Source organism: Odocoileus virginianus, chromosome 2 (assembly GCF_023699985.2).
Source record: "Odocoileus virginianus isolate 20LAN1187 ecotype Illinois chromosome 2, Ovbor_1.2, whole genome shotgun sequence".
Lineage (NCBI taxonomy): Eukaryota > Metazoa > Chordata > Mammalia > Artiodactyla > Cervidae > Odocoileus > Odocoileus virginianus.
The window spans coordinates 12,799,958-12,812,599 of NC_069675.1; the positions used below are offsets into that span (position 1 = coordinate 12,799,958).

The following is a 12,642-nucleotide window of genomic DNA, read 5'->3' on the forward strand; positions in this document are numbered from 1 at the left end:
GCTAACGAACAACCTAAAGCATTGGAAAACGGACTTAAAGAGAGCAGTGCCTAAGGCCGCATAGAGCCCCGAGGGCTGAATTAACACAGCAAGCCTGTGGGGGTGACGGAAGCTGGATCTTGAACGATGCAGCACATTTTGTGAGGAGGAAGGCCAGGAAGGAGCCAGGAGTGCACAGGCCCGGGGAAAGACTAGAGGCGTGACCGCAGGGCAGAAGAGAAGACACACGGGCACGCGCGGGCTGTGCGGTTCGTACCCAAAGCTGAGCGGGCGAGCGAGCCAGGGGCGCTGAAACCCGCTCAACTCCGCCCTCCGCGCGGGCTGCAGGGCCGCGTCCGCCCAGGAGGGGGCGCGAGGCTCCGCACTCGCACAAAGACTGTACAAGCTAACATTGGCCGTGGAGATGGGGCCAGCAAGTTCGGCTGGGAGAGCTCTGGTCAACCAGGTTATATGGTTTGAACTTCATTTGACAGACAGGGCTGTCTTTTACACTAAACATGCTGGTGGATTTCTACGGCGAGAACCCGGACGAGAGAACAGACGCAAGGATGTTGTGTGGCCCCGGGGAGAGATGACAGTGGCTAGGGGCATGGAGAGAGGAACAGACCTCGGGATTTTTAAAGGCAAAAGCTAGCAGCGGGATCTTTATGTAGGCAGGTCAAAAAAGAGGGAAGAATCAAGGCAGGCCCGCGTTTTCTGCCGTTGATGGTGATACTGGTAAAGACGGTAGTTTCTGGAAGTGGGGAGGTAGAAGCAGAAAATGACTCCTTCACAGGGCGAGCAGGAGGGTGTGGGCAGCACATGGAGATGTGCAAAGGTACAGGTAGTTCTGGAGCCGAAGGGAAGGCTCGGAGTTAAACACAACTGTGGATTCCTCTGCGAGTGGCGATGACTGAAGCCTGGGAGCCGCCGAGGCTGTCAGGGAGAACCTGGAGGGTGGGCAAAGCAGGCCCTGAAGTGCAATGGAGGAAAGAGTCGCAGGCAGAAGTCAAGAGGGACAGGAGCCACAGCCCCGCGCTGGGCAGGAAGGAAGAGAGGTATGTGATCTCCAGGACCCCCATCAGAGTGGCCTTACTCCACTCAACTCCTGGCACAGCTTTCTAAAAATAATCTTTATGGTTTTACTGCATTTTGTTGTTGTTTCCTTATCATTGTGCCTTCACATCTGGTTTGCTTTACTTACTATTGCTTAATTTTCCCCCAAATATTCCTGTCTCTATCCACCATCCATATGTCCTCTCCGTGTCCATCCACACCTGTCTGTCTGCCTCACACACGTGGGCAGACCTGTGTGTGTGCATGGCAGCCCCAGAGAGCTGGGCCTGCGTGTCTCAGCCCGTGTCCCGTGATCAGGGCCCCCACGCACCCCCTGGGGACAGCCCCCGATGGCAGGTCCTGTGCACCCCTCGCTCTGTGCTGCATGACAGGCAGTGCCCAGCGCCCATCCACAGAGACGCCAGGTGTCACCCTCCCACAAGTCCTCGTTTACTTGCTTCTTACCATTTTCCCTGCGAAGCTGACTTCCACAAAGGGATCCACCAAGTTCTTCTTGTTACTGTCAAAGCCAAAGATCTGCCTCACGTTGTCCATCACGGCATCGTCCACTGAGGAGAAAGACATGCTGATCACTGCCTGCCCGCTCTCCATCTTCAAAACCCCCACTTCCCACTTGTGTCTCCCGAGAGTCCGGGGGAGAGGTCTTCCCCAGGAGAGAGGCCATGGACCCCTCAGCCCAGGGTTCTGGGGAGGAGGGCCATCTCCAAACAGCAGCTCCTGAAGCTTCTGTGCTGCTCCTTTGCCCAGCTCCAAACAGCTGGTTCACTGTCCCCCCTGTTTTCAAAGGCATTCTAAACAGGTTCAACTGATTAACTGATTGATTAGAAATCTACATTACTAAGAGCAATAAATAATCTAGAGAAAGATTGGAAGTTGTTATAATAATACCCCATTACTGGTGCCTGTCTGACATTTTCCCTTATATCCATTAGCTCAGTGATTTTCCTGAGGGTAACCGATAAGTCAGTTCTGTTTTGTTTCTAATTTAATCTATGCTGCTCCAAACCAATGTTTTACTAATTAGACGTATTTTTACATATGCATTTATAGATGATAGATGTGTATATGCATGTGTGTGTATATATATATGTTCTGTATAATGGTACATATGTATATGAAGGGCTTCCCTGGTGGCTCAGATGGTAAAGAATCTGTCTGCCATGCAGCAGTCCCAGGTTCAATCCCTGGGTCGGAAAGATCCCGTGGAGAAGGAAATGGCAACCCACTCCAGTATTCTTGCCTGGAAAATTCCATGGACAGAGGAGCTTGGCAGGCTACAGTCTAGGGGGTTGCAACGAGTCAGACACAACTGACTGACTAGCAAATTCATGTACATAAATGAAAAAATGAGAGAAGGGGACATTTAACAATTGTATACTAGCTGATGTCTGTCTACATGAATACAACAGTTAACAAATATTTAGCAAATATTTATGTTCTATTTACCCATGTATTCTTTTCTTATTTATATTTAAACAACACTGCAGACAACTAAACATCATCATCCCCTTCACCTTGAGCACAGCAAACATTTCTGTTTCCCCAGCCCCCTCTGGAAGCTTCCCACCCTCACTTCTGCATAGTTTCAACCAACAAATGCAGAATGTTCTAAACCCGTATTTTAATCCCATTACTTATTTAAAGGGCTTTCCCCACGATTTTGGTTCAATTAAACCTGTACAGAAGGAACCCATTTATTGGTGTCATTAGTCAAAGCAGAAGCCCTCAAACAATTAGCTTCATGCAAAACTTGTAAACAGGGACCCAAGGAGTCCCTGACTACCTGTTCTCTTGGACCCAGCTAGGAACAGCATCTGGTATAATTCTGCTAATGAACGCTCCAAAATGGTGGCTCATAGCCTGCATCGAGAAAACCATCAGGGATCCTTTTAAAACTACCAGCGGGTGAGCCCCACCTCAAACCAACCCAATCTGAAACACTGGAGGAAGGGCCCAGGCATCTGTACTTCCTTAAAGCTCCAGATGAGTTAATGTACAGTCTGGGTTGACACCCACGGCTCTAGGATATTCAGCATAACTCCCCCAGCATGTACTGAGCACGCAGGTCAGGGCTAGTACAGGGTTAGTCACTGTGAGAAGCCAGGCAGTGGCCACCACAGCCTTCCTGGGGTGATGAAGACGTGGCCACAGCTACGGTGACCCGCTGTCCCAGTTTATCAGGGAAGGAAGAGTTTCCTGGGATGTGGGACTTCCAGTGCTGAAATCAGGGAAGTCCCAGGCAAACTGGACACCCAGGAGCCTCCACTCAGTGGAGACACTGAGCCCTTCTAACATTTCAGCAACTGCTTCCCCAGCCAGGGGCTGCCAGTCTTCAGCCAGGGGCTTCCTAGAGGAGGGATAGAGAATCGGTGGGAGCCAGGCGTAAGCATACAATAGAACTGAAATGGTGCTGATGCCATTTCAGCATCAGGAGATGCTTTTCAGCATCAGGAAATGGTGCAGGAGACTGCTTTTCTCCTAAGAACAGTCCCCAAACCCTTGGGAAACCTACAGAGGGTGTGAGGCTTCCCTAGACAGCAGAGCAGAAGGGAAGCTGGGCTGGTACAGATCTAGTAGACCCTTGGGTGCAGAAGCCAGGCCAGGAGGCGGCAGGGAGGGAGCTGGGGGGCCAGCCCCTCCATCTCCTTCCCGCAGGGACCGGAGGCAGCCCAGCCCAGGATCCCAGCGTGCATTAGCAGAATTATACCAGGTGCTGTTCCTAGCTGAGTCCAAGAGAACAAACAGTCAGGGACTCCTTAGGCCCCTGTTTACAAGTTTTGCATGAAGCAAATTTTTGAGGGTTTCTGCTTTGACTAATGACACCAATAAATGGGTTCCTTCTGTACATGTTTAATTGAACCAAAATCGTGGGGAAAGCCTTTAAATAAGTAATGGGATTAAAATACAGGTATAAAACATTCTGCATTTGTTGGTTGAAACTATGCTCTCCCCCAGTGTGAGCCAAGAAAATGGTGCATGGAGTGGTCCAGACCAGGCCTAGGAGATGCTGAACCGGACCTAGGGACCGCTAGTACTCTCAGGACTGCCCGCATCTCGGTGACTTCACCAGTATTGATATTACTTCTCATTAATTCTGGCTGCTTTTCTCCTAAGAAGAGTCAAAACCCTTGGGAAACCTAGAGAGGGTGTGAGGCTTCCCCAGACGGCAGAGCAGAAGGAACGCTGGGCTGGCACAGGTCTAGTAGACCCTGGGGTGCAGCAGCCAGGTAGGAGGAGACAGGGAGGCAGCTGGGGGCCAGGGTCCCCTCTCCTTTCTGCAGGGGTCTGAGGCAGCCCAGCCCAGGGTCCCCCCTCACAGTCACCCAGCAAGGGCACCCACTCACTCTGTGGCAAGTCCTCGGCCCTGAAGACCTTCAGACAGAAATGGGCTCCGCGGAGGGCCACGCCGATCGGCCTAAGCAGGTTGCTTTCGATGTCCTCCTTGTCTTCAGAGGGGTCTTTTCTCTCCAGCTACAATACAACCAAATCTGACTACTTAATGTGTCCCCAAGCACAGCGTTTTCCCTTCCTTTTCTGAGAGCTCAACCAACACGCTTAATAGTGCATCTTGAAGACAGGCAGATTTCATCCCGCCCACTCATAGCCTGTGATCTCCAGCAGGTTCCTGAGCCTGAGACTCAGCTTCATCTGGACAGTGGAGACAATGACACTGACCTTCCAGGCTCTGGGAGGATCAACTTCAATAACGTATACGTGCACGTGTCACCGGCAGGCACTCAAGAACCACCATCTCCTTCCCAACCCGCCCATTAAAAAATAGCACAGAAGTGACAGAGGTCTAGACTGGCCACTGTCTTCAGTAACGTCTGTTCATTCACCCAGGTATTTACTGAGCACCTAAGAAGTGTCAGCATCATGCTGGGGGCGACGGATGTAGCAGTAAACAAGGTGGACAGAGGTCCTGCCTGCATGGCACTTACCATTTCACAGTAAAAGACACCTTTAAGCAAATGAATGTAATAGCATGTGCTGAGTGTTTTGATTAGAACAGTAATAATAAAAATAATATGTATTGATTTTATACACGCTCTCATTTAATTCTGACAGCAAGCCCCATGAGCAGTGGGTCTCAAACTTGGCTGTACATTAGAAACAGGAGAGTCTTCTGGACCACTGCTGCACATTCCAACTAAAACACGGGTTCTGGTTCAACAGGTATGGGGTGGAGCCCGAGCCTCTGCATTCCAACAAGTGCCCAAGTGATGTCCATGCTGCAGGGGACCAGGGCCTAGAATACCCCACTTTCCAGATAAGCTGGATGAGAGTTCACACCGGCTGGATGCAGAACCGGGGGAGTTTAGGGAGAACAGAGCAAGGGGGCTGGTAACTATGGACAGCGGGGGAGGGAACAGTATCGGTGGTGTCCCAGCTTTGAGACCTGGCAGGAAGTATTTAACAAGAGGCTTCCTGTGTGCTGTTTTGGATCTGTCAGGAACCCTCTGGCCCTAATTAAGAAGAGAGGCACGCCTTTCCCGGGGCTGAGGAATCCAGGCATTTCTCATTACGGTGATAAGTACCCTCTTCCTTTTTATGAGCCATGCAGTAAAAGGTGATTGTTTGCATCTCTCTCTTTGATAGGGATCATCTTATGTTTTGTAAGTCTGGAATTTTAATCTTTATCTTTGCTGAGAACAACCACCTTGTAAGACAGTGTATATGCACACACCATGTTGATTAAAACACCTTTGCTCCATCAGAGCTTGGGTCCCCATGTCTTTCTTTTCTCTCTCTCTCTCTCTTTCTGGCTAATTCCTTGGAGTGCGGAGGCCCGCTGAGCTCACTTTCTTGCCCGGGCTTCTAAGACCCTCTGGAGAAGGTGTACTGCGCCTTCACCCACTCGAGAGGGCGCCCGGTGCCTGCGCGCAGCAGCGCGAGCCCTAAGAATACGACTCTATTGGCTTTCCGCGTAAACCAGGGGATGCCAGCCTCTTTCTCTCTCTTACTTTCTTATCGTCGACTCCGGACCACCAGGTTCTGGTTCATTAAAGGACCAACAGAGACCTGAATGATGGATCCAGGCAGAGGCACCAACTCACGAAGAGAGAGGGCTGATGTGCAGTGTGAGGAATAAAAGATCCACCTGCTGCACTTGGCAGGTGAGGGGCAGAGGGATCGAGGAGAGGTGGCACAAGGCCATGCCCAGCAGTCCACTCCTCACAAAGCTGCCTGGACCATCCTCACTCAGTCTGCATGTAGAGAGACCTGCTTCAGAATCCCCGCAGCCAAATTCTCCATCCCAGAGTGCCTCGTGTCACACAAGAGCCTGGGGAGGGGCTATTAACAGCTCTACACTGACTTTCTTCAGCTCACATCTGAAGAAGATGATCACCTCCTCCACTTTCAGTCATCCATAACACTGTTCGTTCCCAGAGGCCACAATCACTGATTGAGCACCTGTTGTGTACAAGACCTGTACTAGGCAAGAGAAGAGATAAAAGGGTTCATATTTACTATATTGTCCCTGACCTTAAGAAACTGAGTCTCAGCGACAGAGATGGACACAACTAACTAAACTAACAAAACATGGGGTGGTGACCAAAAGGAAAGACCCATCAATTTCCCTGGAGGACAAGGCAGGCGTCGTTGAGGAAGTGGCATCTGGACTGGGTCTTGAAGAACAAACTGACTTTTGGTCAGCAGAGACAGAGAAGGCCTTCCGACAGGTAGAAAGACAAGGACAGAAGCACATTCTGGAAAGGGTCACACTGACTGGCGTGGCCACACACGGAGTCCATGCAGGTAGACACCAGCAAGTGGCACTGCAAAATCAGCCTGAGGCCAAGTGCTAATGGCCTTGAATGTGATGCTGAGGCTTCTGGACTTCATCCTGAAAGTAACTGGCAGGCAGGGTGGGTCACTGGAAGTTTTTTTAAGAGGAGACTCACGTGATTTGTGCACGCATGCATGCTAAGTCACTTCAGTTGTATCCAGCTCTGTGACTCCATGGACCATAGCCCACCAAGCTCCTCTGTCCATGGGATTCTCCAGGCAAGAATACTGGAGTGGGGTGCCATGCCCTCCTCCAGGGGAATCTTCCCAACCTAGGGATCGAACCTGCGTCTCTTAAGTCTCCTGCATTGGCAGGTAGGTTCTTTACCAGTCGTGCCACCTGGGAAGCCCATCATGTGATTGTGCCTGGGTTTAAAGAAGGTGATTTTGGTGGTAATGTGGGGGCTAACTAGATTCACAGCAGCTGAACCACATCTTCACTCACAGGAAGGCCCAGATAAGATTCGATGAGAGTCTGACCTTGGTCTCTGGCCTTGGGATGGGAAAGAGGAGAAACATGCACTGTGGTCGTCACACCAACAAGACTGGCCAACTGTATGCGTGTTGACTGCCAGGTTTGGACTGAGGGATGAGGAAGGATGTTCAGGCCTCTGACCTGGAGGACCAAGGGGACGAGTGCCATTTCCCAAGATATCACCTAGCGTAGGATGGGGAACAGGTTTGAGGAGTGGTCACCAAATGATACTGGGTTCCCATAGGTGAAGTTAGAGGGGCCAAAGGGACGTGTTCATGTGCTTTGTTACAGGAAACGGACTGAGCATCTGGAGCTGCGAGGATCCAGGCTGGAGATGAGCGATTTAGGAGCCAGGTGGACAGAGACGGGCTCCTCCACAGAGAGACAGATACGCTGCAAAATCTGACTGAGGCCAGACGTTCATGGGCCTCGAATGTCATGTCAAAGGCACAGCAGAGAGGCAGGCAGTGAAATCCTATTGAGTTGCTGAATTTGAAGAATCCATTTAAAAAAAAAAAAGGAAAAGAATGAAGGGAGTCATAGATGCTCAAGGAGGAGGGAGTTTCAGGTAAGACACGGCCCTGGAATCAAACACTGGAGCAGCAGATCAGATTAATGAGAGAAGAGCTCCCGGGACTTGGCAATGGGTGAGGCTTAGGCAGGTGGTTCAGGGAAGGAGGTGATGGGAGGCACAATGAAGCAATGAAGGAGTGAGCAGCTGGGGAAGGACTGGAGAAAAGGGACGTGGGGTCCTCTCAAGAGTTAGGTGACCTTGAGGATGGCTGAAAGGATGATGAAAACAGCTTGGACAGGCGGGGTAAAAGCAAGTGTATTCTGAGATCAGGAAATCCGGAGTGTGGCATAGACCAGAAGACAGGAGCCAGAGAAGAGGCAGAACAGACTGAACAAGAAAGCAGGCGGGGCTCACGCACACACAAGGGAGGTGGGGAGTGGGAGAGGGAGGGGAGAGGAACTTCAGCCTCCACGCACTGCCACTGTGCAGCTCTGCCTCTCTAAGGGGAGCAGAGGCCGGAGCTTAGGGAAGACCGGAAAGGCAGGAAACAGCCACCATGGAGAATGGGATAAGAAGCGCACATGACACAAGTAAAAGAAGAAGTTGACAGCACCTCCAGGTGACTTCTGCCACCAAAGCTGACCAAAGGGTGGTGTGGACAGTATGTCACGGGGAGGGTGGGGAACACGGAGAGACAGCAGCAAACCCCAGGGGCTAGCGAGCACCGAGCAAGAGAGAGGATGGGAGACGGGGACCAGGCTGCAGGAGGCAGTTGATGGGCTGGGAAACAGACAGGGGTCAGGGCTGTAACCTCAGTGAGGAAGAACAACCATTCACTGAGGGTGAGGGAGGGAAGGAGGCAGAAAGAAACTGCTGGTGAGAGGGATTTCTGAGCTCAAGGGCTTAAGGAAAGTAAGATCAGATGTTGATGACTCATCAGGGAGGACACAATGGTCTCAGAACAATGGCAAACAGGGAAACCTGCCAGCAAGGACCCTCCTGCACCAGGGATAGGTAACAGCCCAGGAGACCAGGAGGAGGGAAATAACCAGAGAGGCAGGCTTCAAAGAAGAAAGCAGTGCTAAAGTTGGGAAGCTGCCGTGGGAAACCAAAAGATGGCCACGCTTCCCGTTCCAAAGACCATGGCGAGCTGGAGCCGAAAACACAGGCTTCCTTCTGAGCTGGTCTCAAGAAAAGTGGTTTCACCTGGGAAAAACCAGGGTCCGATGAATGGGGAGAGGAGGAAGGAGCATTTTAGGAAAGGATAGCAGATTCAGAGATGCCCAGGAAGGCACAGCGTCTGGAGAGACGAGCTGCCGAGGAACAGGGAATGAGAGCAGGGGAGGTGCCCTGGGGAGGGACTGGTCCGCCTGAGCACCCTGGGGTGCTCCCTGCCCTAATGCCTTCCACCGGGGCTTCCTGAGCCTTCATCGTCAGCCAGCTCTTCAACCTTGCCCTCCACCTCCCCATCACATGCGGCTTTCCCCAGGGACTCCACCTCCCCAGCCCTCCCCTGAAGACCCGCTTTCCCCCACTCCTGCCTCCCCCTGCCTTGACATTTCAGTATCTGCCTCACCATTTGTGCATCTGATTTCCAATTTTCCCATGAGATAATCAATATCCACAAGGACAAGTCATTGACCAACACAGGTCCTTGTCTTCCACCAACAGCATCTTAATCTTCCTTCCCCTGCAGCTGCTCGAGGAATGGCCACATCTCAAATCTCCAGCCGCTCAGAACCAATGCTGCAGGAAAACCTTGACCTTGAGACCCATCTCTAAAAACAGCCTCCATTCTATCTACCTTCTCCAATTCCCCTCACACCACGGGAGGCACTCAACACAGAGCTTGGCACACAGCAGGAGTTCAAAAAATGTGTGTTCCCAGCCCTTCCCTTTTATTTGTCCTCCTCATCAGCCTGGTTCTCCTGCATCCTCCCTGCCAGGCTCATCAGCTCCCCAGCCCCATGCCTCCACCAGGCCTGCCTCATCCACGCCTGACAGCGCCTCCAACCACCTACCTTCTGGGTCCCGGCCACTGAGTATTAGAAGGCTTTCTCACAAAGCCTCCAGCTCCTGTGTCTGCTCCAAAATCCTTCGGTCTTCTGTGTGTGTGTGTGTGTGTGTGTGTGTATGTACACTGGAGTATTACTCATCCATTAAAAAAAAAATGAAATAATGTCATTTGCAGCAAAAAGGACGGACCCAGAGATTGTCATACTGAGTACAGTAAGTCAGAGAAACACAAACATCATATATTGCTTATATGTGGAATCTAAATAAATGATACACATGAAGTTATTTACAAAATAGAAATAGACTTCCAAACCTAAGAAGCAAATTTATGGTTACCAAAATGTGGCTGGGCATAAATTAAGAATTTGGGATTAACACACTACTATATATAAACAACAACGACGTACTGTCCAGCACAGGGAACTCTACTCAATCCTTATAATCTGTAAGGGAAAAGAATCTGAAAAAGAATAGATATACAGTGTATTCAGATGGGAGAATATGCACAAAAGTATTAACGATGGTTCTCTCTGATAGGCAGAATTATGAGTAACTCATTTCACATTTATGCTCTCCCACATGTTCTATATTTCTCACAATTGCCATGTATTCTTTTAAATCAGCAAAGCTAAAGCTTTTTGTTTGTTCATTTGGTGCCCCCATGGCCTGATGGCAGTGCTTATGAGAAGGACAAGGAATGTACTCACGGGGGCTTCGTCTCCAGGCCCCAACACACAGAGACTCGCCTTCAGGTAGCCTCTGGCCCCAGCAGAGAAATCATCGGGATCTGAGAGCAGCAGCCACTTCCTGAGGTAGGCGTGTCCTAAGGGAACAACACCCTTGGTGATCCCAAAATTGGAAGGATCCAGGTCTGCAACCACCCCGGAGAGCCCGGGGTGGACTCCACTGGGTGTGATGAAGAGCTCATCTACCCAGACATGGGGAAAGGACTCCAGTTCTAAGATAAAATGTATGAGTGTTCATTCATGTCCAAATCAGAAATGTCAACAGAAACCGCTATCAGAGGCTGCCAAAGCCAGATACCAGGCCATTTTCCTCCCCTTCAGGAAGGGACCAGACCAGACCAGAGACCAAGGTGTGGAGAAATCCTAGACTTGTAGTCCAAATGACCCATCCCATCTGGAGGGACCCCAGCCTCCAGCAATCTTTGCTTAGGGCTTCCAGTTTAGCACCCCAGCTGGGCCAGCTGAGACCCTCGTGAGGGTTTGATACTCCTGGGGGCCTGTTTTATGCAGAAAATGAAAACTGCCCTCTCTTTATTCCTGCAGCCTCACCTCCAAGATCCGACTCCACCTCTAAAGTCTAAAATCCCCAAGAAGAAAAGATAAGTGTCCCAAGTGGGTGACCCCATGCAGCCGGAACCCAAATGCAAAGACCTGCCCAAGAGGATGACAGGGCGACTCACGGGGCTCTCGGTAGATGCTGCCCACGTCCATCTGAAACCAAACGGAAGGGCACAGGTCACAGTCCTGCCAGCAGTGTTAAATATAGTATGATGCATGAAAATTAAAAATCTGATGTGCTAAAAATCATGTTTTCAAGAACATTTGGAGACATGAGAAAATGTTGGTCACCTGTTATTACATGGGGAAAAGGTGGAATATATTTTGATCGAAGTTTGGTGAAGTATATCTATGAATAGAAAAGACAGAGCAAAGGAAATATACTGAATGGTAACTGTACCACCTCTGGGTGGTAGATGTGGGTGATTTTTATTTTTATTTTTTCCTATATTTTATAATTTTCTATTAAAAAAAACCTACAGATTTTGATGTGATGGTAGGGGAAGTTATGCATGTGTAGGGGCAGGGGGTATGTGGGAACTCTGTACTTTCCACTCAATTTTGCTATGAACCTAGAATTGCTCTCAGAAACTACGAAGTTTTTTAAAATCATGGATTATTTTTATAATTAGGGAAAAAAAATCCTTTTTTAACCTAACCCTTGGGTTCTTACAATAAGATTAGAGACTCAAGACATAAGACCCCACTTATTATAGAATGACTCAAGTTCAATCCATTTTTATAAAAATAAAAAAAAATACTGCTTCTCCAGAAAAACAGATTCCATTTTCTATCTGTGACTGCTTCTCGGAGAAGGGACCATATTTTATTTGGAAAGCAGAAGGAGGATCAAATAAACCTGTGCCCTTTCTTTCCACTTGATAAATTCTTGAAGATTCAAAACTGAGAAAATCAATAAGAATGACATTAAAACACCATTTGTGAAAGATCTCCAGTACCAGTTGCCTTTACGCTAACCTGTTAAACACATCCTATGCTATCAGTTCAAGGTCCTCTTCGGTGGACTGTTCATTTCTGCATGTCTGCGACAAATGAAGGGGCAGGATCACCCCACCCCACCCCCTGGACCATTCCCACATCCGGACCCACTCCACAACCCAGGTGAGCTCAGGGTACTGAGCACTGGAGTCATGCTGGCTGGAGATGGTCAGAATGAGGAAGAGAACTGCCTAAACTCAGGTCCCACACTGTCTTCCCAAGATGTAAAGACAAATGTGAATTAAAAATAAGAAGCTGAAGTCCCCCTGTTGGAGAGAAGGGGGGCGATTTCCCTCTCCTCTCTTTTTGTCCAAACGTTTTCCTTAGAAAACTTGTCAATGTAAGTACTTTCCTTGACTCTTTGAAATGTATCTTTTTAGAAGCCAGATAAGTCGTTCCTCAGCTTTAGGACCCAGGAGTGCCTTTCCCCAGGCTCTCCAATCTCCTGCAAGGGAAGGGGCTACCTTAACCAAATTGTAAAACTACCT

General features: G+C 49.6%; 1 protein-coding gene across 22 annotated transcripts in view; it reads right to left on the reverse strand.

Annotated features, from left to right (window-relative positions):
• DYSF (dysferlin) overlaps positions 1 to 12,642 on the reverse strand; it is a 219,261-nt gene that overhangs the window by 144,141 nt on the left and 62,478 nt on the right. For all 22 annotated transcript variants that reach the window (XM_070476375.1, XM_070476369.1, XM_070476392.1 and 19 more), the window contains 4 exons: positions 11,278 to 11,308; positions 10,559 to 10,674; positions 4,401 to 4,527; positions 1,501 to 1,604 (listed from right to left, as the gene is read on the reverse strand). In XM_070476375.1, coding sequence (XP_070332476.1) covers positions 1,501 to 1,604; positions 4,401 to 4,527; positions 10,559 to 10,674; positions 11,278 to 11,308 — 378 coding nt within the window. The remainder of the gene's footprint in view (positions 1 to 1,500; positions 1,605 to 4,400; positions 4,528 to 10,558; positions 10,675 to 11,277; positions 11,309 to 12,642) is intronic.